Source organism: Hemibagrus wyckioides, linkage group LG04 (assembly GCF_019097595.1).
Source record: "Hemibagrus wyckioides isolate EC202008001 linkage group LG04, SWU_Hwy_1.0, whole genome shotgun sequence".
NCBI classification, from domain to species: domain Eukaryota; kingdom Metazoa; phylum Chordata; class Actinopteri; order Siluriformes; family Bagridae; genus Hemibagrus; species Hemibagrus wyckioides.
Genome location: NC_080713.1, coordinates 12,610,209 through 12,636,812, shown reverse-complemented (window position 1 = coordinate 12,636,812; position 26,604 = coordinate 12,610,209). Strand labels below are relative to the sequence as shown.

At 37.8% G+C, this 26,604-nt stretch overlaps 1 protein-coding gene across 5 annotated transcripts in view; it reads right to left on the bottom strand.

Annotated features, from left to right (window-relative positions):
• pik3c2a (phosphatidylinositol-4-phosphate 3-kinase, catalytic subunit type 2 alpha) overlaps positions 1 to 26,604 on the bottom strand; it is an 83,228-nt gene that overhangs the window by 38,249 nt on the left and 18,375 nt on the right. For 4 of the 5 annotated variants that reach the window (XM_058388042.1, XM_058388039.1, XM_058388041.1 and 1 more), the window contains exons 5-11: positions 23,043 to 23,163; positions 8,244 to 8,355; positions 4,818 to 4,900; positions 4,642 to 4,705; positions 4,415 to 4,561; positions 4,291 to 4,321; positions 3,551 to 3,770 (exon numbers count right to left, since the gene is read on the bottom strand). In XM_058388042.1, the coding sequence (XP_058244025.1) occupies positions 3,551 to 3,770; positions 4,291 to 4,321; positions 4,415 to 4,561; positions 4,642 to 4,705; positions 4,818 to 4,900; positions 8,244 to 8,355; positions 23,043 to 23,163 (778 nt within the window). The remainder of the gene's footprint in view (positions 1 to 3,550; positions 3,771 to 4,290; positions 4,322 to 4,414; positions 4,562 to 4,641; positions 4,706 to 4,817; positions 4,901 to 8,243; positions 8,356 to 23,042; positions 23,164 to 26,604) is intronic. The other variant, XM_058388040.1, reaches the window with a different exon arrangement.

Here is a 26,604-nt window from a genome sequence, read left to right as displayed (position 1 = left end):
TAATAATGAAAAAAAGTAGGAAAATGATGTGTCCATGCCTGATATTCTCATCCTCTGCAACACATTTGAGGACTGTTTAAACACACATATAGAATGTAAATAAAGTTTGATTATGAGTGATGGAGCACATGGGACAGTTACTACAAGATGGTGACCAGGTAAGATCATCTTTTTATATCTTTCCATTTAAATGTTAAATATTCTATTGTCAGAATGTTAACACGACTTTTTGATTATCATTACCGAAACAGGAAGTTTTCTACATTTCAAAAATTGAGAGTTTAGAGGTTTTTTTTTTTTTTTTATGAAAATGTACTTTATGGAGGTCTTATTATATGCACTGAGAAAAAATTAGTAAAGCCATCATGGCTTCTCTATTGTTAGCAAAACAACCTGAAGCACCTCATCCTCCACAACACCATTCTCATACACCGCAACCATTTAAGGCCAGTTGTGGTAAATATTTTTTTGCACAACTATTCCAGTTGTGGTTGATATTTTGCTTTATGATTTGTTTCATTGTAGACAATCAGCAAGTGTGGAAAAAAAGGCTTTTAGCAAAGGTCAGGGTGACAAAGTTCAGGGAAAAATTCTACAGAAACCCAGAACTGCTGGAGGAGTACAGAAGAGGGAGTTTAGGGGAGAGAGAGAGAGAGAGAGAGGTTAGGTTTGGAGATGTTACAGCAGGTGTAATTAGCAATAAACACCCTACAGTGTTAGGAAATGTACATGAGAGTATACACACACACACACACACACACACAACCTTTACTATAACAGTGACTTTGGTGCTGGACTGAGTGTACTGTTCATACTGTGGGAAATTCCTGCCATACTAAGGCATTTAGGTCGTGTGATTCTTAATGTGACAGCAGCCTAATAAATTTGCTGCACAATTTTGTTATAATTTAGTAATTTAATTACATAATAAATAAATTAAGTTATTTGTTCTTCTGTTTGTAATTTGTATGATTTTTTATTTTCTTGTTTACTTTACTTTTCAATTCATTTCAAAGATTAAAATTAAGCTCTACCCCACCCCACAATTTCAGTCCCAGTATAGAACACACACACACACACAAAGCATCAAATCTATACTATATGATTATGTATACATAAAACCTTTTTCCCCCCATGTTATGAGACTAATTTAATGTAATGCTTTCTTTCTGCTTCCAGAAATCAAAAACTGGCAAAATAAAGAAAACTGAAGAGCTGACTAACAAGCAACAGAAAAAGAAAAAAAAGACAGCGGTCAGTTATTTTTTAGTGCCATAGTAAAATGGTTCGTGTTTTTTAGGTAAACGTTGAAATGTTGTCCTGTTTATTCCTGTTTTAATGTTATTCTTAATTTTTTTTTTTTTTTTGGCTTTTGTAGTTTTGAAGCACTACACAATAAAACTCAAGTTTTGAACTTGAATGCGTGATTGTGCAAATATTGTACAAAAAATGTTTTTCTGCATTATCTCAGACTAGTATACAAGTCTCAGTATAAATCTCAGACTAGTATAGTTAACAATACCGAAATAATTAACCTCATTACCGAAACCAATATATCATTACCAAAACTCATGTTTATTAGATGTTAATTTAATTAATAGAAATATAGTACTTTGATTTTAAATGGATGTGCAGAATCTTAAAATTATGTTCTTTCAGGTTTGTCACATCATTTTGAAAAAATGTCAGGTTTCTTCAAAATATTAAAAAAAAAAAAGGCTGTAAATTGTGGATGGTGTTGCAGTAATGAGAGAAATCAGTCAAAATTTAAAAAACTGTTAGATTAAAAATAAATATTTCAGAACTTGAAGTAACAGTACATGACTATTAATTAAATGCATTAAGTGCATTTTTAAAACTGTGAAAATATATTTGCTTTTCTATCAGTGTTGATGTTTTCACAGTGTTGCGGTAATGAGATTTTTTTAGGACTTATTTTGGAAATTATGTTCAATAAGGTGTTAAATGGTAAGTAAAAGTTTTTAAATTAATGTTCACAAATACTCCAGACTTTGTTGCTAATGTCTAAAAAAAAAAAAAAAAAAGTTAATTTAATGTTTTCATGTTTTAAATTTTTAAAACCAAGATTTCATGAGAATCACCCTTACATGTTAAATATCAGTTAATATAAATGGTAGCCAACTTCAAGCTAGTTGAGAGTTAATATGGCATAGCACCTTTAAACACTCACTTTCATTTGCTTACATTATTTAATCAAGTAAAAAGTGGGAGAGATGCACGTTTGCTCCTATGAACCTTTATGGTTTAACATCAATCATGTGTCTTCAAATTTACATTTGAAACCCATTGAAGTGTGATGTACAAGAACAATGAGTCAATTCTATAATATCAAGATGAAGTAAATTGACAGGTTTTATGATAGCAATGTGAATTCCCAATTAATGGAATCATGCTACAACTCAGCATTTACAAGAAGTGTCAGGGTTCAACCTGTGCAACATTCCAGAGAGTAGAGAGTTGTTAGCATTATTTTCGTCCATTAATTTGACCTTGACAGCATAATTCTTATCAAAGTACTAGTAGCTATTGCAATATTAAAATGCCACAGTAAAAGGTAATAAAAATATATACAGTCATCAGTATATTCATTTTAAGAATGCTAATAGAGGCTAAATAGCTCTACCCGTTGAACTAACCACATTGAAGTATGACTTTACAATGTTAAAGCAAGTGGTATTTTTCTTATATATAATTATTCTTATATATAAATATATTTTATAACTGACATGACACTGATCATGTGAAATTATTTCAAGAAAAGGCTGCAGATCATTACATGCTAGCTAAACATACTGTTTGTAGATAGTGAGGCTGCAAATTGCTATTTCCTATAAGTCATTTGCATGGCTAAACTCGCAAGCTATTTCAGAACCATACAACATTGTTTCCAGATCACAAAGGAAATTCTTTTAGCAGGCAGGAACCCTTAAATGTCCAAGAGGCCTTAAAGAAATCTTGCATAGTCATCTTCATAACATATATCCTATTAGTTTCCTAATTGTCTAGTACTTCCATACACAAATCGAATAAGATCAAACTGAGTGATAAAATGTTTGCGCACACAAACAGAAACGCCCACACGGTTTCAGTATGTAAGAAACTGCTGACTTCCTGGGATTTTTACACACAAGATGCAAGGAAGAATATAGTAAGAAAAAGTAACTAAGTATAATCACAAAACCATCTCAGCATTCACAAAACATTAAACCTTCAGATGGATAGGCTATACCACCAGGAAACCACATTGGGTTAAACTTCTCTCAACCAAGAATCTCAGGCAGTCATGGGCACATGCTCACCCAAACTACACAGTTAATTACTGGTAAAAGATGAGGTGATTTTTTTCCCCCCCACTAATCTTCCATTGTCCAGTTTGGGTGAACCTGTGGCCATGATGCCATTAGATTCCTGTTCCTGAAGAAGTCTAGTATAAGTTTTACATACTGTATAATGAGATTCTTGACTGCTTATAATGATTGGTATGAAAACAAAATGAAATTGATATTGAACTGAACTGTACAACTCTTACCTGCTAGCCCATGCAGCAGAAATGCCATGTATGGCAAAAAGCATAAAGTGTACATGCTCAGTGATGCTAGATGCCTCTCTGCTGTCTCTTTGCTTTTCTGTATGTTTTTGGTCCACATGAACAGGGATGTCCAGGCAGAATGAGCACAGGAAGAGCTTCACCAAATCATACACTGCACTTGTAAGGGCCCTCAGGTGTTCCTCCACTGCACTTGCATAACCTATAAATAGCGATATGCAAATATCACTATACAGTATATACACAAGATCTGTCCACCTTTGATTTCTGTTTCATTAACGTTTTTGTAAATGCACATTAGGGAGTGTGTCCCAGGCTTATGTGGAGGTAATAAACCCAGTAGTTAAATCCCGGTAGTTTAATCATCCCACTAAATGGATCTGGGCTGAAATGGAACTATATGAAAACAGGCTCTGTTGTCTTCGGATTGCATTCCACTGGGGAAAGTCAAACATATACGTAATAGTGATGCTTCGGCTGTTCATTGTAAATATTGACGTGGCTATTCAAATAGCTGAATATCTTGATCAAAACTAAATTCAATCTATTCATGTACCAAATGGCTTCTTACAATGGTTAAATCTGCTCAGGTTTGTGACCATTCCATGACCTTGTCTGCTCTCCCCACTTACCCAGTGCATTTCTTTATGACATTTTTTGCCACACTCAAAATAACTATAAAGAACACTACAATTACATTAATTCAATAGTATTTCACTTACCATTAGTTGAAAATGCTGACCTGGCATTACCCTGTTAACAAAAGGCTGCCATAAATAAACTGTTTAGTTGTACAACTGAATTGTGTGAACACCTGCAAATTAAATGAATATTAGATTATCTGACCTCTGATGAACAGGTTTTAGGAAGGTTGACTAAATGCCTCAGTTTTCGCACAGCATCAGTTATGGCTGGTGTTTCCACCTCATCCAGCAAATAACATAGAGTTTTAACCACTTGGATTACTCGATCCACTGCTTTGTGCTCAATGCGCTAATTAGACAGAAAAATAAAAAAAGTCAAAAGTCATCATCTCATTTAGATTTAATACAACCCTGTGTCTTGTCTTGCACCTCTTTCTGAAGGCAGATGTTGACTTGGTTGTGATATTCCTCTAAATGTTCAGCAAGGCTCTCTCTATAAAAGAAAAATGAGATGTTAAAAAGAAAATGCATGACAACAGGCAAATTCAAACATGTTTCCTGATTGATCTACCCTTTATTAGAGCCATAACAAGAGACATTCCTACCTTGTGATTGTTTTCTTAAAAGGTGTCTCAATGTCACCTAAGTATTTCTCCAAGTCAATAGGTGAGGAGTCATCATCTTCCTGCTGGCACACATGCCCAGAATAAATGACATTAAAAAAGACTGCATTAAAATGTGTAATATCACTAATTCAAGGAAGTCAAAATTTTGGTTTAATATTGAAGGTATTCGGTTACAAATCCTGTGGTTGAGTTAGATTTCTCAGAATCAAATAGCAAAGATTTCAGTACATTTATTATACATATTCTTGCAACGGATGACTAATGTATTTAACTGATTACGCACATCACTTATGTAAGAAACTACAGACTGCCTCAACCCAGATTCCACTCCACAGTACACATCTGAAAGTGCTCATTCCCAAAAAGGCTTATATATCGTATAAAAGTATTTTAATTCAACTCAGTTTATCTGTATGGTATTTTTTACATAGGCTCAAAGCAGCCTTACAAAAAATTTAGTACACTTAATCCAATCAATTATTAGTATGGGAATGGCAACAAGACATCACGGACCATCACTGAACAAAGGGTATATATGACCATGATTACCATTTAGTATCACACGACACAGGCCATTTGGGTGATAGTCAGTTCTTACACTAATTTACATTTGAAGTCAAACTCATTTAAATTATACACCGGAAACCGTGTATAAAACGTTTGAGCAGGATTTGTCCTGCGTTCTTTTTGACTCCATTGAACCCAAAGTACTTTATGTATTTTGTCACTGCGATGCTGCAATAAACTTCTTCATTAAGATCTTCGACACCCTCATAGTTTTATTTTTCATACACTTATCACTTATACTAAAAAATATAAAAAGTGAATAATGAAGAGGTATCTACAGTCTTTTATTGCACAACATTCTTTGTTGTATAATCTTTTACAGTTTAAATGATTTAAGAATATATTATGCAGTTGAAGAACCCAGTGTGTATGGGTGCAGAGGAGGACTTGAAAGGTAGGTGGAATTTGAGCTAAAAAACAGCATGTGGGAGTATTTTGGGTTCTACACTGTAGATAGCAAAATTATTGTCAAAGATAAGGGTGTTTGTCAAATTTGTAAGAAACAGCTGTCTTACACCTCCACACCAACAAAACTTCAGGCTCACCTACTGACTTGCCACCCAAAAAAGGCAGCAGGAAGTCAGACAGGAGGCACAGACAAGCAGAGCACCACCAAGCTTACAACCTTGTATGATTGCATATAATTTGGCACAATCAGCAGACCCCTTGAGAAAAGCTCATAAAAATGCCATCACTTTGATATCTGTACATTCTAACACAGTTACATTCTCATCCACTGGTAATATTGTGAATAAAAAGAGACCAGTGCTTGAAATTTTGAAAATTTCTATTAAAAGAATATAATATAAAAGTTTGATTACCCTTTTTTGGGGCATTATAATATATATTTAAACAAATTTTGTGATATTTGAAATATGTTATAGCCCTAGTGTGGTAGTGCATGTGTCTCACACAAGCTCCACCAGCTATATCTCTTGCCGGTTATGGGAGTGACTGAAAGCACAAAGCGACTCAAAGTAGTAGACTGGCAGTAATAAGAGACCTATCCTGTTATCTGCTATTTTTACCTGCCTCCCTCTCCATCAACAGCTGCTGATCAAACCATGCCCCAGCTGCCACAAACCCCATACCACATTCAAACAATACCCCAATCTGCCCTCCACAATCTGCAATCCCTTAAGCAAAACTGAAGAGCCAGATACCAACATTTGATCTGTGCATTGGCATCCTTCATGTAGTGAAGCCACCGGAGCAGTCTGTGATCAGAGCGCATCTCTGCAATACTTCATGCACAGAAGGTATCATGTTGCCTAATCCACAACGGCTAATACAAAGCAATGTCCTTTCACAAACCTTTCTAATGACTCAAAAAGGCACATTCTTCCAAAGGTGATGATAATTAATGGTAATGAATAGGGTAATGGGCACAATGGCACATTTGGGGTGGTCAGCAGATTCATGGTTTAGATTCAGCATTCACAGTAATGTTTGCAGGTCACAAATGCAGCATGTCACAAATGTCAGACGTGAGGGAATACTCTTTGCAGAGTTATCCCACTGCTGGACCAGACAACATTCCTGCAGAATGCACAGGAAATGTGAAGACCAGCTAGCAGCTGTCTTCACATGCCTCAAGGGACCATCAATACCATTGTCCCAGTGCCAAAGTAGTCTTCAGCATCATCCTGGCACACTCACACCTACTGTCATGAATTGCTTTGAGAGGCTTGGCAGGAGGCACATCAAAACCAAGCTGCCACCCTCTCTGGACCCCATGCAGTTTGCATATTGTCATTACTACTCCACAGATTATGTCATTGCCACCACCATCAATCTGGCCCTCACACACAGAACTAAAAGGACACATTTGAACAAAAAGTTCATAAACATCAGCTCAGGATTCAACACAAAGATCCCTTAGAACCTGTTCGAAGAGCTGAGCCTCATCAGCAAGAACAATGAGTCAGCATACAGAGAGGAGGTGAACAGCCAACAAGCTGGTGTAGAGCCAACAACCTGTCTCTAAATGAGAGCACAGTAATCATTTTTAGTTAAATATTGATGGATCCTTCATGGAGATCAAGAGCAGCAAATTCCTCGGCATTTACCTTGCCTGGTCCCTCAACACCAGCTCCATCCAAAAGAAAACAAAGCAGCATCTCCACTTTCTACCAAGGCTAAAGAAAACCCATCTCCCTCCCCTTAACCGGACAGAGGGACCATCAATAGCATCCTGAGCAGCTACATCACTGCCTGGTTTGAGAATTGCACCGTCTTGGACCACAAGACCCTTCAGTGGATAGTGACGACAGCTGAGATCATCTGTGACCACCCCCCCCTTTCATTGACATTTACAACAACTGCTGCATCCGCAAAGCCAACAGTGTGTGTGTGTGTGTGTGTGAGTGAAGTGCTCACAACTAGACTAAGTGTTTCTTCCCTCAAGCTATCATATACACCTCAACACTCAGGAAATAGACTGACACGCATGCACACAGAACTACATATCTTTGTACTTAATCTGGAGTTTTTGCACATTATATTCTTAAATGCTGCTACTTTTAATACTCAAAATACCTGTGAAAACTAATTTTTGCATGTTACATCTACATTTTTAAAATGCTGCGACAACTGTTTTGTACACCAGAAAGACTGTATACTGGTCAACACCATCTTGTATCTGCCTTGTATCTATGTATCTGCCTTGTAGACTTCACAAACACTGAATACAATATACAACTAAAAACAATTATCACCACTAGTCAATGGATAAGAAGAAAAGCAATGCTGGTCAGCAGGGCATTAATACAGGTACTTCTCAATCAAAACCTGATAGCCAGAACAAAGAGACAACTATAAATTTGAAAGTGATGTTACCGTTCGGGCAAGGTCTCTCTTCATGGTGCTGTGTGTAAGGAGTTGCAGCTTTATCTCAGTCTCCCATTTTCTGCAGTTCTGCACGTACTTGTGGCTGCCTAGACTGTGTTTACTATGGAACAAAAAAAAAGCATTAGGCTCGGGCCAATGGCAAAATGCAATTATAAAATCAATAATGTCAAAATAAATTAATAGTTTGATCATTTATGTAAATTTTGTATTTTAAGATTTTTTATTTTACATTCTTATTAGATAAGATAAATATGTTCATTGTATAACCACACAAGGATAAAAGGCTACATTTTTACCATTATTATTTTTCACTAGTACAGGCTTTTAAATCTTTGTTTCAGTTTTATTAACACATTTTGACAATTTGCTCAATCTAAATATACACTCTATTGCCAAAAGTATTCGCTCACCCATCCAAATAATCAGAATCAGGTGTTCCAATCACTTCCATGGCCACATGTGTATAAAATCAAGCACCTAGGCATGCAGACTGTTTTTACAAACATTTGTGAAAGAATGGGTCGCTCTCAGGAGCTCAGTGAATTCCAGCGTGGAACTGTGATAGGATGCCACCTGTGCAACAAATCCAGTCGTGAAATTTCCTCGCTCCTAAATATTCCCCAGTCAACTGTATTATAAGAACGTGGAAGTGTTTGGGAACGACAGCAACTCAGCCACGAAGTGGTAGGCCATGTAAACTGACGGAGCGGGGTCAGCGGATGCTGAGGCGCATAGTGCGAAGAGGTCGCCAACTTTCTGCAGAGTCAATCGCTACAGACCTCCAAACTTCATGTGGCCTTCAGATTAGCTCATGAACAGTGCGCAGAGAGCTTCATGGAATGGGTTTCCATGGCCGAGCAGCTGCATCCAAGCCATACATCACCAAGTGCAATGCAAAGCGTCGGATGCAGTGGTGTAAAGCACGCCGCCACTGGACTCTAGAGCAGTGGAGACGCGTTCTCTGGAGTGACGAATCGTGCTTCTCCATCTGGCAATCTGATGGACGAGTCTGGGTTTGGCAGTTGCCAGGAGAACGGTACTTGTCTGACTGCATTGTGCCAAGTGTAAAGTTTGGTGGAAGGGGGATTATGGTGTGGGGTTGTTTTTCAGGAGCTGGGCTTGGCCCCTTAGTTCCAGTGAAAGGAACTCTGAATGCTTCAGCATACCAAGACATTTTGGACAATTCCATGCTCCCAACTTTGTGGGAACAGTTTGGAGCTGGCCCCTTCCTCTTCCAACATGACTGTGCACCAGTGCACAAAGCAAGGTCCATAAAGACATGGATGACAGAGTCTGGTGTGGATGAACTTGACTGGCCTGCACAGAGTCCTGACCTCAACCCGATAGAACACCTTTGGGATGAATTAGAGCGGAGACTGAGAGCCAGGCCTTCTCGTCCAACATCAGTGTGTGACCTCCCAAATGCGCTTCTGGAAGAATGGTCAAAAATCCCCATAAACACACTCCTAAACCTTGTGGACAGCCTTCCCAGAACAGTTGAAGCTGTTATAGCTGCAAAGGGTGGACCAACGTCATATTGAACCCTATGGATTAGGAATGGGATGTCACTTAAGTTCATATGCGAGTCAAGGCAGGTGAGCGAATACATTTGGCAATATAGTGTATGTCAAATTGAAATTTTACTCGTCACATATACGTCAAATTAAACAATGATCTTAAGGCACTTATCAAATACAAGGCCAAAAAATTGTAGTCAAACAGCCCATGATAGGCCTACACTGATACTCAACATTTTCGCAGCAGATCTATATTATAGTAGTAAACATTGTACAGTCCACACAAAAACATCTTATGTCGCTTTGATTATGGCACTTCATGGTCTCAGAAAAGGATTTCATTCAGAGGCTTGTCCCAATCCACTCTAGTTTGTTTGCAATCTAGAGCAGGTTTTCTTCAAGTTTCTGTATTTGGCTTAATTTACCCTTCCCCTTTAAATTTAGACCATTCTCCCATTGTCTGTTGCTTTAAATCACACCATAGCATGATGCTCTCACCACTCTGCTTCACTATAGGGTTGTTTTTCTTTAACTCCAAACGTAAACCTTTTCTCTGATCAGACCAGAGAAACTTTTCCAATCTCAAAGAGTCTTTTACGGTCCTGCCATATGTCTTAGGAGTGCCTTGTAGCAATCATGCTACCATTAAAGCCTAATTGCTTAAGTATTTTTGAGCTGGGTGTCCTTCCAGAGGGGATCTCTGTGGGCTCCAAGAGCCCTAATCAAGGACTTTCTAGTAGTTACCGGGTTTAGCTAATCATCCAGGTCTAGAAAGAGTCCTGGTGGTTCCAAATGTCTTCCATTTTGCAATGATGGAGCCAGCTTTCCACAAAGAAATAGAAATGATTTCATACTTTTGACAATAGTGCAAACTTAACAGATTCACTTGGTATATAACCTGGTAGAGCCAAGCATCAGTCCAGGAGCAAAATGGGTAAACTGATGTATCAATATAGGACTCTGTATGCTTTCAGTTATACAAAGTTTGCACAGGTGGTGAAGAGCCAAAACCTATGGCTGCTAAATGAAATAAAAATTTCACCATCACAGGTTATATGTACCATGCTCATCCACCACATTCACCCATGTTCACCCACAGAGCTCATGTCTCATGTGTGTGATACAGTGAGCAAATTAGCATGTGCAGTTGAAGTTGTGATCTGTGCATCATATTTTGTATGGTGAAGCTACATAAATGCAGTCTCAAAATGACTTACAGATGGCATTTGTGTGTTGACTTGGAGCCAAGTTAGAAATCACCTTTTTTAAAAGGCACAATTCTGAACAAGTTTTCTTTTGGGTAGTTACTTTGGTCTAAAATATCCTGACAGAATTCATAATGATATTCTAGAAACTTTGCCAGGAAAGCCCACAGAAAAGTTTTGGTGATACAACTTGTGAGGCCATCTGTCAAGCACCTTAAGCTAGGTTGAAATTCAGTCATGCAACAGTACCCAATACTAAGCATACTAGCAAATAAACATCTGGATGATGAAAATAATAAATAAAGTCTGTGGATGACTTCTTTATGAGTTGAGTGGTACTACATAGGAAGGTAGACAGACAGATAGGAAGGTAGACAGACTGGTAGACAGACAGACAGGAAGGAAGGAAGACAGACTGGTACACAGACAGACAGACAGACAGACAGACAGACAAAGAGGAAGGAAGGAAGGAAGACAGACAGGATGGAAGACAGACAGACAAGCACGGATGGCGGGAGGGAAGGAAGGAAGGAGATTTAAGAAGATATACAAAGTAGAAGAAGTAGGAGGAAAAGAAGAAAAAAAAAACTAATATATACATACATAATATATACACACACACACACACACACACACACTGCGTGAGGCAAATGGTGGTCACACCAGATACTGACTAGTTTTTGTTTTTAAGAATTTGCAGGGATGTGCATGGGGACCTCATTTAAACTGAGATATTTTAAGAATGGGTTCCAAGCTTCATTAAAGGCTGATATCTTGCTTTTTATATGGTGGAGAGTTTCTGAGTTACCGCTACCCTGTGGGAGTGAACTGGTTTGCATGCCCAAATGGCATGGAAGTAATTGTCTATGCTACCTGAGGTGCACTGTGAACAGGTGTCTGTGTCGGTTAAACCATTTTAAACATTTTACTTTGGGTGTGTGGGTTCTGTGGATAGTCTTGTATTGTACGAGTTGTTAATTTGTGTTGCTGGTCATAGAGTTGGGGGAGAAAGTATGATCTTTTTCCTATTTTGCTATTGGGATTGTCGTCATTGTGCTTTCATTGGATATGATTTTATAAAGTTTAGATAGTAGTTTCCTTGAGCTTGTAATTTTCATAATTTCGTCAAGTTAGTTTGGAAGTGGGTTATTAATTATATTCATTTTTGATTTAATGATGGATTTGAGTTGTTGGTATTGCAGGAACTGTTCTCCCCCAACTCCATACTCCATTAGTGATTTAAATGATATAAATTGGTTATTCTCAAATAGGTGGTGCTGCCATTTTGGAAAGTGGATTGGAGTATTGTGTAGTTGAGAGTCAGGATTGTGCCATATAGGGGGGTGTATCTACAAGGTGTTAATTTAGTGATCTTATGAGCTTTCCACCAGGCTGTCAGAGTTGATAAAATAGTAATATTCTTGAAATAGTTCATTTTTTTTGATCGATTGATGCAGGAATGCAAGATCAGTGACTGAAATAGATTGACACTGATTTTGTTCTAGGTCTATCTATGAGTTGTTGAAATTATCCTTTTGAATCCATTTGACTAAGTATTGTAGTTGTGTTGCTAGAAAGTAGCACTGACAGTTTGGTGCTTCAAGGCCACCTTGTGATTTTTCTGTTGTAATGTTGATAAACAAACTTTAGGTTTCTTGTTTTTCCAGTAAAAAAAAGAGATGTGTTAGTGCGTCCAGCAATTTAAACCAATTTTCTGTGGGAGTTGTGGGAATCACTGAAAACAGGTAGTTTATTTGTGGCAAAATCTTTATCACTATAGCGATTCATCCGATTAGTGAAAGTGGAATGTTGGGCCATCTTCTATCTTTTTTAACAGAGGAGTGTAGTTGAGATTAAAAAGCTCTGACAGCCTGTGGGAAATATTGATACCTAAATATTTAATGTTGCCTATATGAAATGGGAAGGGGGATTCCTGAGCTGCAGAATCCCAAGCATACTCAGAGAGTGGGTATACAGTGCTCAGCGCAAATGAGTACACCCCCTTTGAAACGTTTTAAGCAGTATCTCAGTGAACACAAAAACAATCTCCAAAATGTTGACAAGACTAAGTTTTATATAACATTTGTTTTACTTAGGGTTAAATTAGGGTGATGCAAAAATGAGTACACCCCACTCAAAGTCTCTGGAGCAAAGCTAAATTTTAGACTACAAATGTCTAATTTAACAAGAATTCAACCACAGGTGAGTAATTATTCATTACACAGGTGTCTAGCAGACAGTTGACTATAAAAGGGTGTTAATTAAAGAAAACCGCTTCCCATTTCATGCGGTCAGCAATGGCACCACATGGAATAGAAATGTCACAAGACCTAAGAAAATAATTTCTCTATACCAGAAAGGTGAAGGCTACAAGATGATCAGCAAAGCTTTATTTATCAGTCAGAATACTGTAGCAAAAGTGGTACAAAAATTTTTAAAAGATGGAAATGCAACCATCACACAGAGACGTCCAGGTCATCCACGGAAGTTAACACCTCGACAGGAGCATCTTCTGATAATCGGCATGCAAGTTCACTGCAGTTATCTAAAGAAGCAGAAAGCCAAACTGGGGTGACTGTTTCCCATGACACAATATGGCGTACACTGCAGAGGAATGGCATGCATGGGTACCGTCCACGAAAGCAGCCTCTCCTAAAGCCCAGGCACAAAAAAGCCCACCTAGAGTTTGCCAGGGCCCATGCTGACAAAAGATGAAGACTACTGGGACTCTATACTCTGTAGTGATGAGACCAAGATAAATGTTTTTGGAACTAATGGCTTCAAAACTGTATGGTGTCGCAAAGGTGAGGAATACAAAGAAAAATGCATGGTGCCTACAGTGAAACATGGTGGTGACAGTGTCCTTATGTGGGACTGCATGAGTGCTGCTGGTGTCGTGGAGCTGCATTTCATAGATGGCATCATGAATTCACAGATGTACTGCTCTATACTGAAAGAGAAGATGCTACAATCACTCCGTGTCCTTGATCGTCGTGCACTTTTCCAATATGACAAATGATCCTAAACACACATCTAAGGCCACTGTTGGAATTCTGAAGAACAGGGTGAAAGTGATTCAGTGGCCAAGCATGTTTCCTGATCTGAACCTAATCGAACACCTATGGGGAATTCTGAAGAGACAAGTTGAGCATTACTCTCCATCCAGAATCCAGTCTCTAAAAGAGGTTATTATTTAAGAATGGAAAAAGATAGATGTTGCAAAATGTCACCAACTTGTTCATTCCATGCCTAGAAGACATGCTGTCATTAAAAATCATGGAGGCCATGCATAGTACTAGATGTAGTAATTTTTGTTGTGGGGTGTACTCATTATTGCATCACCCTAATTTGAGTAAAACTGAAAAATGTGTAATCTAAGTTATATTATTAACCTTACTTTCATGTTATAAGTTAAACAGTTGTTATATTAAACTTAGTCTTGTCAACATTTTGGAAATTGTTTTTGTGTACACTGAGATATTGTTTAAAATGTTACTTTTTAAAGGGGGTGTACTCATTTACGCTGAGCACTGTATATAGTTGATTTATTCCAGTTTATAGTGTAGTTTGATATTTTGGAAAATTAGTTAATGTTCAATTTTTCCTTTAGTGAATTGTAGAAGTCCTGTAAATGTAATATGTCATCTGCATAAAGGCTTATTTTATGTTGCGAGTTTGTATCCTGAATTCCTTTAATTCTGATGTTTTGTCGTATGGCTGCTGCTAGTGGTTCTATAAAGATGGCAAATAAGGACGGGGAGAGTGGGCATCCTTGTCTGGTTCCCCAGTAAAGTGTGAAACTTTGTGAGGTGACCCCATTTGTGATTATTGTGGCCCTTGGAGAAGTGTACAGTGTTTCTATCCAATGGATAAATCTCTCCGAAAACAAACTTGTGTAGGATGCTGAAGAGAAATGACCAGTTTACCTTATCAAATGCTTTTTCTGCAACTAATGATACTATTATAGTTTTGGTTTGTTTTTGTTGTGAAAGATTGATCAAGTTAAATAGTCTACAGACATTGTCTGAGGGGTTCCTGTTTTTGATTAATCCTGTTTGGTCTGGGTGGATTAACATTGGGGTGACTGTTTTTATTCTGGTGGCTAGTGCTTTGGTAATTATCGTCACTATTTATTAGTTATCATCACTACCCAGCCAACATTGCAAGGTGGGGCCCATGTGGGCACCATCTAAATTAGCCCATATGAATCTCACATATATTCTGACTGGGGCAAATGTGGGGCCCAACTGGGCAACATACATGAGGCCCATATTGGTTCCATTTTGTGAAGCCCATGTGGTATATACAAGGGCCCATTATAGGTTTATCAGTGGGTACTGGACTGGCCCCACATGGGTCCCCATGAGCCCCACCTTGCAATGTGGGCTGGGTATTTATTTATTTATTATTATTACACTCTTGTTATTGTCACTCTTTATTATTATTATTCCGGTTCCTGGACTTGCTACTAGTCCTAAACAGTAATAGCTAGAAACATGGTTCTAACGCTAAAATGTTGCTCATGTTGTGCTTAAGTGTGCTATTACTTTTCATGCTGATTGTATTGTAGTATATTTTATATTAATTTTTAAACGCATTTTTACAGACTTCACTTCCTGGTTTCCGTACGGACATTTAAGGAGAGCGCACACACTAGTTCGGTTTTTCTTGGAGGTTATCGGTAGATGCCTTAAAACATGTGTAAAACATTACTCCACTGATCTCAGTAGTATTATAAGCTGCAGTTTACCTTATTTGTTAGCGCGCCCGCCTCCTATGCTGGAGATCCGGGTTCGAGACCCGCTCGGAGTTGTAATTTCTTGCAATAGTTTAAGCAACATATCGCTTAAACGATAATAGCTGGAAACATGATTCCAATGCTAAAATGCTGCTTAGGTGTGCTATTACTTTTCATGCTGATAAGTATTATAGTTTATTTCATATGGATTTTTAAATGTATTTTTCACGGACTTCAGACCACTACTGTGTGTGACGTCAGCTAGAGTGAGTGAAGAGTTTATTTTTTTTTTTTTTTTAGGATGCATCATCTTTAAACTGTTCCTACAGCTTGAATTCTTACTCTATAGCCACATACTACCTTAAACTTTTTAACTGTGACTTTAGCTTGTATATACTATTTGACAATGTATTGCAATAGTTTAAGCAACATATTGCTTAGCTTTTCGCAATCACACGCATTTTCTTCTGGAAAAGCTAAATTCTAGTTATTTGTAAATATGTATTGATGACTGAAAGGGGGCGGTAACTGGAAGGGTGGGTTGGGTCCTTATTGGGTTTTAGTAGAAGTGTCATGACAGCTGTATTCATGAGTGCTGGTATTATTAAGGTAGCTTTAATTTCTATAACTACTCTGTGAAATAATGGTGATAAAATTTGCCAGAACTGTTTATAGAATTCTGCTGGAAATCCGTCAGGTCCAGGTGATTTGTTATTGGGCATTTTATTTAGTGCTTTATGAAGTTCATCTTGGGGTGAGAAGTGCATCTAGACTTTTTGCATGTTCTTGGGATAGTGTTGGCAGTTTAAGGTTGTTTAGAAAGATGTCGATATATGACCGATTTACATTGTGATCAGGAGTATAGGTCACTGTAATAGTTTTGAAAAACAGCATTAATACGCGGCGAGTTGTGCACCATTTCATCTGTAGAGTTTACTATGGATGGAATAAATGCTTTTTCTTTTTTACGTTGTAGTTGATTTGCCAGATATTTACCTGTTCTGTTGCTATACTGGAGCTGTTCATATTTAAGGTGTTTGATGATAAATTGGGTTTTTCTGTGTACAATACTCTCATATTGCATTTTATAATAGTTTAACTCATTTTGTGCTTGTTCACTGGGGTTATTTGAGTACGAGTTTGTTAATTCTTTAATCTTTTGTTCTAAAGTGGTTTCCTGTTTTTGTTGCTGTTTTTTCTTGTATGATCAGTAGGATATGTTACCTCTTAGAACTGCTTTGCCTGTTTCCCATAGTACTGATGGTGTGATATCAGGAGAGTCGTTCATCTCCAGAAAGGATGCCCACTCTTCCTTAATGGGACTATCAAATTCAGTGTCTTGAAGTAGTGATGTATTAAAACGCCATCTTGTGCAGGGTTTAATATGAGCGTGGATGTTTAGTGTGAGGGATATAGTGTCATGGTCACTGATTATGATAGGGTGAATTATGGTTACTTGTTGGGTGAATGAGTTGCTAATGAGGAAAAGATCAGTTCGGGAAAAAGTCTGATGGAGGGGGTAAAAGTAAACTGTTACTTTTATATTGTTCAAATATAGTTTTTTTTTTTATTTCAGTAGAGTGCCAATTTCTTGTGTTATCAGAGGAACTTGAGCAGTCGATTTTGGGGTTTATAATAGTACTGAGGTCACTAGCAATGATAATGTTTGTTGAGTCACACAATAGAGAAAATAGATTATGGGAAAAAAAAAGATGGATCGTCATTGTTTTGGACATATATGTTAACAAATGTAAGCATTGTATGATTAATTGATGCATTAATGATAAATCTTCCTTCTGGGTCAATAACAGATGTATTGTGGACCAGTGGAATACTTTTATTGATCAAGATTGAGACACCCCATTGTTTACTATTGTATGTTGATGAGAATATTTTATCATATTGTTTAAATGTGACGTTTTGCAGGTTTGAGTTTATCAATGTGTTTCCTGTAAGAATATATATCAGCTTTAAACTTAGGTGATTGACGATTTTAATTCTTTTTGTCTAGATTCTGAAACCACACGCATTTCACAATACTACTTTAAGGTGTTGCATTGTTGGTTGTTAAAAGTAAAATGTCTTAATCTAGAAGATGGAACGTTATGCCTGCCCATGTGTGTGTTAAATACACGTACTGGAGCCGGGGGAATAGTGGGAAAGAAGGAGGGAAACAGCAGGAATGTAGCGAATAAGGAAAAGATGGACTTAAAAACATTGGTTGATTGTGTGTGTGTGCGCTGTAGTTGAAACACATAACCGTGTAAAAAGAAAAATATGGTGTACAGGGACTAGAACAATGACACAAACAAACAAATACACATATATACAAACATGATTTAACAAAACGATGGCAACAAGATGTTAGAAAGAAGTTGCGAGGTGGGGCCTCCATGGATCTGACTTGTTCGTTCAGCACATCTCACAGATGCTTGATTGGATTGAGATCTGAGGCCACACCTCAAACTCATTTTTGTGCTCATCAAACCATTCCTGAACCATATTTGCTTTGCGGCATGGCACATTATCCTGCTGAAAGAGGCCACAGCCATCAGGGCATACCATTTCCTTGAAGGGGTGTACATGGTCTGTTTACAACACTTAGATAGGTGGTACCTGTCAAAGTAACATCCACATGGATGGCAGGACCCAAGGTTTTCCAGCAGAACATTGCCTAAAGCATGACACTGCCTCCGCCGGCTTGCCTTTTTCCCCATAGTGCATCCTGGTGCCGTGTTCTCCCCAGGTAAGCTACGCACATGCATCCGGCACCTTCCTCCATTGCTCTGTTGTCCAGTTCTGACGCTCACATGCCCATTGTTGGTGCTTTCGGCAGTGCACAGGGCTCAGCATGGGCACCCTGACTATTCTGTGGCTATGCAGCCCCATACGCAACAAACTGTGATGTATTCTGGTACCTTTCTATCAGAACCAGCATTAACTTCTTTATCAATCTGAGCAACAATTTGGCCCTTGTCAAACTTGTTCAAATCCTTAGGCTTGCCCATTATTCCTGCTTCTAATAATAATAAACAACATTGCGGAGAAAATGTTCACTTGCTGCCTAATATATCCCACACATTAACAGGTGCCATGATGAGGAGATAATCAATGTTATTCACTTCCCCTGTCAGTGGTCCTAATGTTATGCCTGATAGGTGTATATTTTATTATTTAAATCACACCTGAGACACCATCAGGAGCATTGTACAGAAGTTTATAACTTATAGAACAACTCCAAACTTGCCTGTCCATGTAAGTAGAACAACTAACAACAACCCCCATGTGACTGCAAGACACCTATAGGATGACCTGATGAAGGCTTGTACAAGTACTTCCGTGGAAACTATAAGACGTGCACTGAATAAACAAGGACTTCAAGACATTCCATTCCTGACCACAAGGAACATCAAAAGTTGACTAGAATATGGCAGGAGGAATTTGGATAAGACCACAGAGTTTTGGGAGACAGTACTATGGACTGATGAACCCAAACTGAAACTGTTTGAACATATGGACCAGCAGTATGTCTGGCATGCAAAAAGCCAGGCTTATGACCAGAAGAATACCATCGGTCAAGCATGGAGGTGGGTCATTGATGAGATTGGGCTGTTTATCTCAATCATGTACCTGGTATCATGTATTCTCAGAAATACCAGACCATTTTAAAGAAGAATGTGACGCCTTCTGTTGACAAATTAAATCTTGGTGATAACTGGACTTTCCAGCAAGACAATGATCCCAAGCACACCTCCAAGTCAACCAAAGCTTGGTTGAGAAAATTTCCTGGAATGTCCAGGAGCGGCCTTCCAAGTCACCAGATTTTAATCTGACTGAAAATCTTTAGGGAGTTTTATAAAATGCAGCATGGAAGCCATCAAACATTTTTGGTTCAAACATGGTTTACAGTTCTTCTAGTTTGCACATTTTTCGCTATGTGTCCTGTACTGTTATGTTTTTGTATTTTCGGTTTGCACCGTCTTCTGTCTAGGACTTTGTTTCAAACTTTGTTGTCCATGTTGTCTTATATAGCACCCGGGTTCTGGAGAAAGGTTGTCTCGTTTTACTATGTATTGCATCAGCTATATGTGGTTGAAATGACAATTAAAGCTTCTTGACATCACTGAGTTAGAGGCATTTGCACATGAAGAATGAGCAAAGATTCTGATCAAGAGGTTTAAGCCTGTCAGCACTTACCGAAAAAGTTATAAAAGCTAAAGGATGCTCCACAAAATACTGAAGTTCAGGGTTGAATAATACTACACATGCACGTGTTTAAAAAGAGTTACATTTTTTATTTGAACTTCAAAGTTAAGTCAACTTCTCTTGTCAAATAACTCAAAAATGTATCAAAAAATATTTTTTGTTGTTAAATGAGGTTGTCATTATCGTTCATCAACATCACTATAATGTCTTCTGAGGTGAGGGGGTTGAATATTTCTGATTGCAGCTGCATCTACAGAATGCATATGCAGAAACCCCAAACGGATGAAAAATTTAATCACAAAGAAACTAATAAGAAGAAGAAGTTAATATACTACTTTTTGTCAATCATGTCAGCATAACTGACAGAGCAATTACTGACTATGGGGGTCACAACAAGGTGCATACTGGTGGAACAGAAGACAAGTAAATTAAGTATTTTTTTTATTTGGCACATGTAGCTTTGTGCAGGGAATGTGTTTAAAATAGTGGTCAATGGATTCATGTTTTGGGGATTTTTTTTTAATTTTATTTCATAAAATACTCTAATGACAAATCTCTGCCAAACGAATAGCCAGGTTTTTATATATATATGAAGGAGAATTAATTAGCTGCAATATTACTATCCCTACCCCTTAATGATCAAGTAATATCGGAAGACCAGAATCCAACAGAACCATCAGTGCTCGCTCCTAAGGAGATATACAACTGCAAGAAAAAGTAAGCCATTTTCAGCTTCCTGCTTAAATTGTTAAAACACAAAAAAGTGATTATCTTTCATGTCTTTACTGAGCACAGTCATTAAACATACAAATTGATGGTGGAAAACGTAAATGAAACACTAGGCTTTTGGTGGCACTACATGGCAGTTGGAGTCAGGTGTTAGCAAACCCAGAGTCTAATCAATGAAACAAGAATAAAAGGTGTGGTTAGAGCTAATTTGACTTATATAAACACCCAAACAGTGTCAGTGTGCTATTCACAAGCAGCATAAACTAATGTGAGCCATGCCTCACAAAAAAGAGAAATCTCGGAAGACCTACAATCAAGAGTTGTTGATATCCATGTAGCTAGAAAGGGTTCTCTCAAAGTAATCTCAAAGACTTTACATATTCGTCAGTCCACAGTTAGACAAATTATCTGGTACTGTGGCTACTCTCCATAGAAGTGGATGCCCAACTAAGATCACTCCAAAGGCACAATGCTCATTGAGGTGAAAAAGAACCCCAGAGTAACAGCTAGAGTTAAAGTATTCATTGAATCTAGCTAACATCTCTGGCTAACCATACGCAAAAGCCTGAACAGGAATGGTATCCATGGAAGGACACCACAAAGGAAGCCACTGCGCTCCAAAAAAAAAAAAAAAAAAAAAAATTGCAGTGCAGCACAAAGTTTGCAAAAGACCACCTGGACACTCCACAACACTACTGGGAAATGTATTGTAGACAGAAGAAACAAAAATTGTATTGTTTGGGAAGTACATGCAGCGCTATGTATGGCATAAAATGAAAACAGCGTACCAACGTGAAAACACCATCCCAACAGTCAAGTATGGTGGAGGGAGAATCATGGTTTGTGGCTGCTTTGCTGCCTCTGAGCCTGGACCACTTGCCATTGTGGAGGGGAAAATGAATTCCCAAGTTTATCAGGATATCCTAAAGGATAATCTCAAGGTGGCTGTCCATAAGCTGAAGCTCAGAAGAAGCTGGGTGATCTACTACAGAATGGCTTTAGAGACATAAAATCCACCTTTTGAAGTGGCCCAGACCTCAACCCAACAGAGATGCTGTGGAATGACCTCAAGAGAGCCAGTCACACCAGACATCCTAAGAATATGGGTGAGCTAAAGCAGTTCTGTAAGGAAGAATGGTCCAAAATTACTCCTGGGCATTGTGCTGGTCTAATTTGCAGCTACAGGAAGCACTTACCTTGAGGTTATTGCTGCCAAAGGTGGTTCAACTAGTTATTAGAGCACTGTTTCACTTTCTTTTTCCACCATCACTTTGTATGTTTAGTGTGTTCAATAATGACATGACTGTTTTATCAGCTTAGAAATATTGATTGTTGGTATCTGTGACTTTGGTGAAGATCAGATCATATACATATATATAAACATATATACATACACACACAATTAAGTTAGACGTTGCTAAATATACCAATCAGCCTTAACATTAAAATCACCTGCCTGTTATTGTGTAGGTCCTTCAACATCAGAAAAACAGCTCAGACCTCTTGAAGCATTGACTAGATAAGACCTCTAAAGATGTGTTGTGGTATCTGGCAAGAGTTAAGTCCTGCAAGTTGCAAGATGGTGCCTGGATCCGTATTACTTGTACAGGACATCCTACAGATGCTAATCAGACTGTGCATCTGGAGATTTAAGATTTGTCATGATCCTCAAACCATTCCTGAACAATTTTTGAAGTGAGGCAGGAAACCTAAAACATTGCTCAGAGCACTGCATCTGCCAGATTGTGAAAACATTCGTCAACATTTTTGCAGCGTAGAGCATTTTTCCACTTTCACCTACTGCAAACCCAACCTGAATCTTCTGATTATCCAAAGTCAACCTCTCTTCCTTCCTCTGGAATTTACCTGTCTGCATTAGTGCCATTTATATTCCCCTTCACGTGCTAAGTGAAAAGGCTTACCTTGAGGAGATTAAAAGAATGAATAACTATTGCCAGGAGAACAACCTCTGTCTGACATTTCAGCAAGACACAAAAGTTGATAACAGGAGATGATCAGCATAAAGCAGGAGAGGAAGTACCACCTCCTTAGCATCAATGGCCCTGTTACATTGACCCTGGTGAAAATTGCCCATCAGTATCTTACCACCCTAGGTGTTTGAGACTTTAAACTGCCTTCTATGGTGATAAAAGACCTTTTACACCTGCACCACTGAATGCATCCTGACAGGAAGCATTACAGGCTGATTTTGGAACAGTACGAAGCTGGACAGAAAGGCTTTCTGCAAGATGCATAAATTGTTAAATGCATGTTAATTGTTGGGATGGTTCGGCACATTTTAAATAGTACTGTGTAAGTGAGACATTATTTTGTTCCTTTTCATTTAGTGCCAAGGGGGAACGTTACTAATACCAGTAAAATAACAACTTACTTTTGTAGGACCTGTTCCTGGCCACAAACCTTCAGGATATAGCTGCTGATGTCCACTTGGCTCAGATCATCATGGGCCCAGCAGAGAGCCTGCATAATCAGCAGCTCCACTGGTGAACTCACTAAAAGGTAGAAAAGAGACAAAGGAAGAAAACTTGACTAAATAAAAAATTGTAGGGTAAGTAGATGGTTAAATTAATTAAAATAATAATAAAACCAAAGTCCAAAATCTAATCAATTATTTATACAAATAATTTTAGGCACATTTGGTAGTTGGCCCTACTAAGCCCTGCCAGGTATACTGTAGGGATATTTGGAGCAGATGTTTGCAAGCTAGACACTCATCCACTCATCCTCAGCTTTTAAATGTCAGTAAATGAATGAAACTGTATACAAATACATTCTCCTTTGAAACTATTGAAACAGCCAGGATAATTAATTTGGGTTTGAGATCAAAAGATGGATAAGAGACAATAGTTTAAGATTAACTGCATCAAGCCTGTGTGGTTTCTTCTTCTTCTGATGTTTTTTCCATGCTTTTAATACAGCCTCTTTCAGTTAAAGACTTTGTTTGTTCCAGAAGTTCTCTGAACTTCTTTGTGATTTCCAGTCTGGCTGATTCTTACTGCTGATGAATGGATTGCATCCTGTGGTATAGCCTATATAGTTCTGCACTCAAAGTCATCTTTGAACAGTGGATTGTGATACCATCACCCCTGCCTTGTGGAGGTTGTTGGAGAGTTCCCTGACTTATTTCTGAGTTTTACTTCACAGCTCTCACACTGTTTGTCATCATCTGTTTCTGTTTTCCTTAGCCAACTGGTTTGTGGTACCTGTTACTCAATAGACCAGTGGTTTCTTAATTTTTCAGGACATCCCAAAATGTTATAACATTTAGGAATAAAGGACATAAAGGAATATGTCTTTTCCTTAAGTGGGCTTACACATTTTAACAACAAATTCAGTCTTCAGATATAAAATAGAAGGCTTAAACTACGAGTAAATACTTAGCACTATTGATTGTTTAAACAATTAATCAACAGGAAACACTTTGGTAACAAGTAATACCTGTTCACATAAGACACATGTTCCAAATTTTTTTTGCTTACCTAAAAATTGGGTGGTCTGATAAAATTTGTTCCGTCATTTAGCAAATCTAAATACCAGGATACAAATTCTCATTCATCTTTTAATCTCAAAACAAAATGCATTTAGTCTACAGACTATTAAATACTGATTCCAGTAGTTTCAGAGGGGTATGCATTTCTTTGTACATGTCCCTGCACATTTGAGTTTACTTAAAGGACCATTTAATGCTACAATGATAACTTAATTTGAGTGGAAACACTGGCTACACTAGAAATAAGATGAGAACTCAATTTTCCTCAAAAACTCTAGACAAATACTAGCTAGCAAGAGTACAAGTTTTCCTTACTCTGAACACATTCAGCATGCAACACTTCATTTCTTAATATTAATATAATAAAAACAATTTCTAAATTAAATTATTTTTAAGTACAATGTCTAAAAAGAAATTAATATTTTGAACTGCCATTAAAACATTATTACCATAACCGAATGAATGGCTACCTTAATGCAAACAAACACATTAATTACACTGAATAATTTATATCTTCCCTCAAATATAATATATAAATATATCAGGTGTGATCTCTCTCTTCAAGAGTTCCCACAAGACACAGGCCTCAGGCAGGTGCGCGAATACTTAATAGTCCCAGGCTTCATAGTGATTCTACCTATACACAAGAGTATTGCAAGCATGTAATTTCAATTCTTGAAGCAGAACTGAGCAGTTATTTGTGACATGCACAAACAACAGTCAGAGAACTTACCATTCTTGGAGAATGTGAACATGATGGTACCGCCTTGTTACAATATATTAGCTGTAATTGATTGATATTGAATAATGATTAATATAGATGGAAATAATTGTTTGCTTTAATGTTTAAGAACGCTTTGTTGTAAACTTATTCGAACAAACTACATTTTCCATGAGTAGCTGTAAAAGACAAGAAAAAAGGAAAGCTGGGAACTAACAGTTCTGTGTGTACTCTGGTTCCACAGTGCTTTAATGGTACTAAAAATATTGGAATTAATGGAGACCCTTGCAGAGCCATGAAACAGTGTTGTGACGTTTATTAGGGATACTGCTGAGCGAACAAAGAAGCACCACAAGGAACTTCATAAAGCAGAGTCATAAATATCAGGTGTTTTGAAATCTAGCTCTGTGGCTGAGGTTATACTGTCGAAGCCTATATAGTGGCAATGCTGTAGGGGTGAAAGATTCTGAACGTTTTAAAAGGTACCGGATAAGGTTCATGTTATGCAGTCAACATGCCTCTTCAAAGTTGCACAGAGCACTGGTATAGTTTTGTATGCTAGTTCTAAATATCTAAAAATGTATTTAGTTTTGAACTTTAAATATGCCAAAGGTAACTGAAACCTATATCTATATTAAATTACAGTGACCCACATAAAATACCACAAATGCATCCCGTAGCATTAACATTTAGTTGTTTGGTTTTATTGTAATTATCCCTGAACAAAATCAGTAATGTTTGCAAAACTTCATACCCTAATGCTCGAACTGATTCAAGCTAGGCCCCTATTCTTAATTTTGCAGCATATAAAGACATTCTAGACAATTATGTGCATCCAAGTTTGTGCCAACAGTTTAACAGAAGGGCCACAAATAGCTGTGATGGTCAGGTGTCCACATACATTAGAACATAAAATGTATAGCAGGTTTTAAAATAAATCTATCCGAAACCGAGACAATGAACATGGGGCCAAAATCAAAATCATCTTTTTTTCAGCCTGGTATTTTTCTAAAAATTGGCACATTTCTATAAACACTATTAACAGTCTAATTTGAGCAAACAATGACAAGTTGCTTAAAAGGGGAAGCAAGCCTATGATGTGGCTGTGCAATTTTTTTTTTTTTTTTTTTTTTATACTTAACAGAATTCCCAGATTGGTTTACCCATTACAGATGGTGGCATAAACCTGCCAATTTTTGTTAGCACAGAAACTTTTACAGGAACAAGTAGAATGCATATTGCTTCAAAAAAAGATCTTTTCATGTGACAACACTGAAGAAATGACACTCTGCTACAGTGTAAAGTAGTGAGTGTACAGCCTGTATAACCATGTAAATTTGCTGTCCCCTCAAAATAACCCAACACAGCCATTAATGTCTAAACCGTTGGCAACAAAAGTGAGTACACCCTTAAGTGGAAATATCCAAATTGGGCTCAGTGTGTCAATATTTTGTGTGGCCACCATTATTTTCCAGCACTGCCTTAACCCTTTTGGACATGGAGTTCACAGGTTGCCACTGGAGTCCTCTTCCACTCCTCCATGATGACATCATAGAGCTGGTGGATGTTAGAGACCTTGCACTCCCCCACCTTCTGTTTGAGGATGCCCCACAGATGCTCAATAGGGTTTAGGTCTGGAGACATGCTTGGCCAGTCCATCACCTTTACCTTCTTTAGCAAGGCAGTGGTCGTCTTGGAGGTGTGTTTGGGCTTGTTATCATC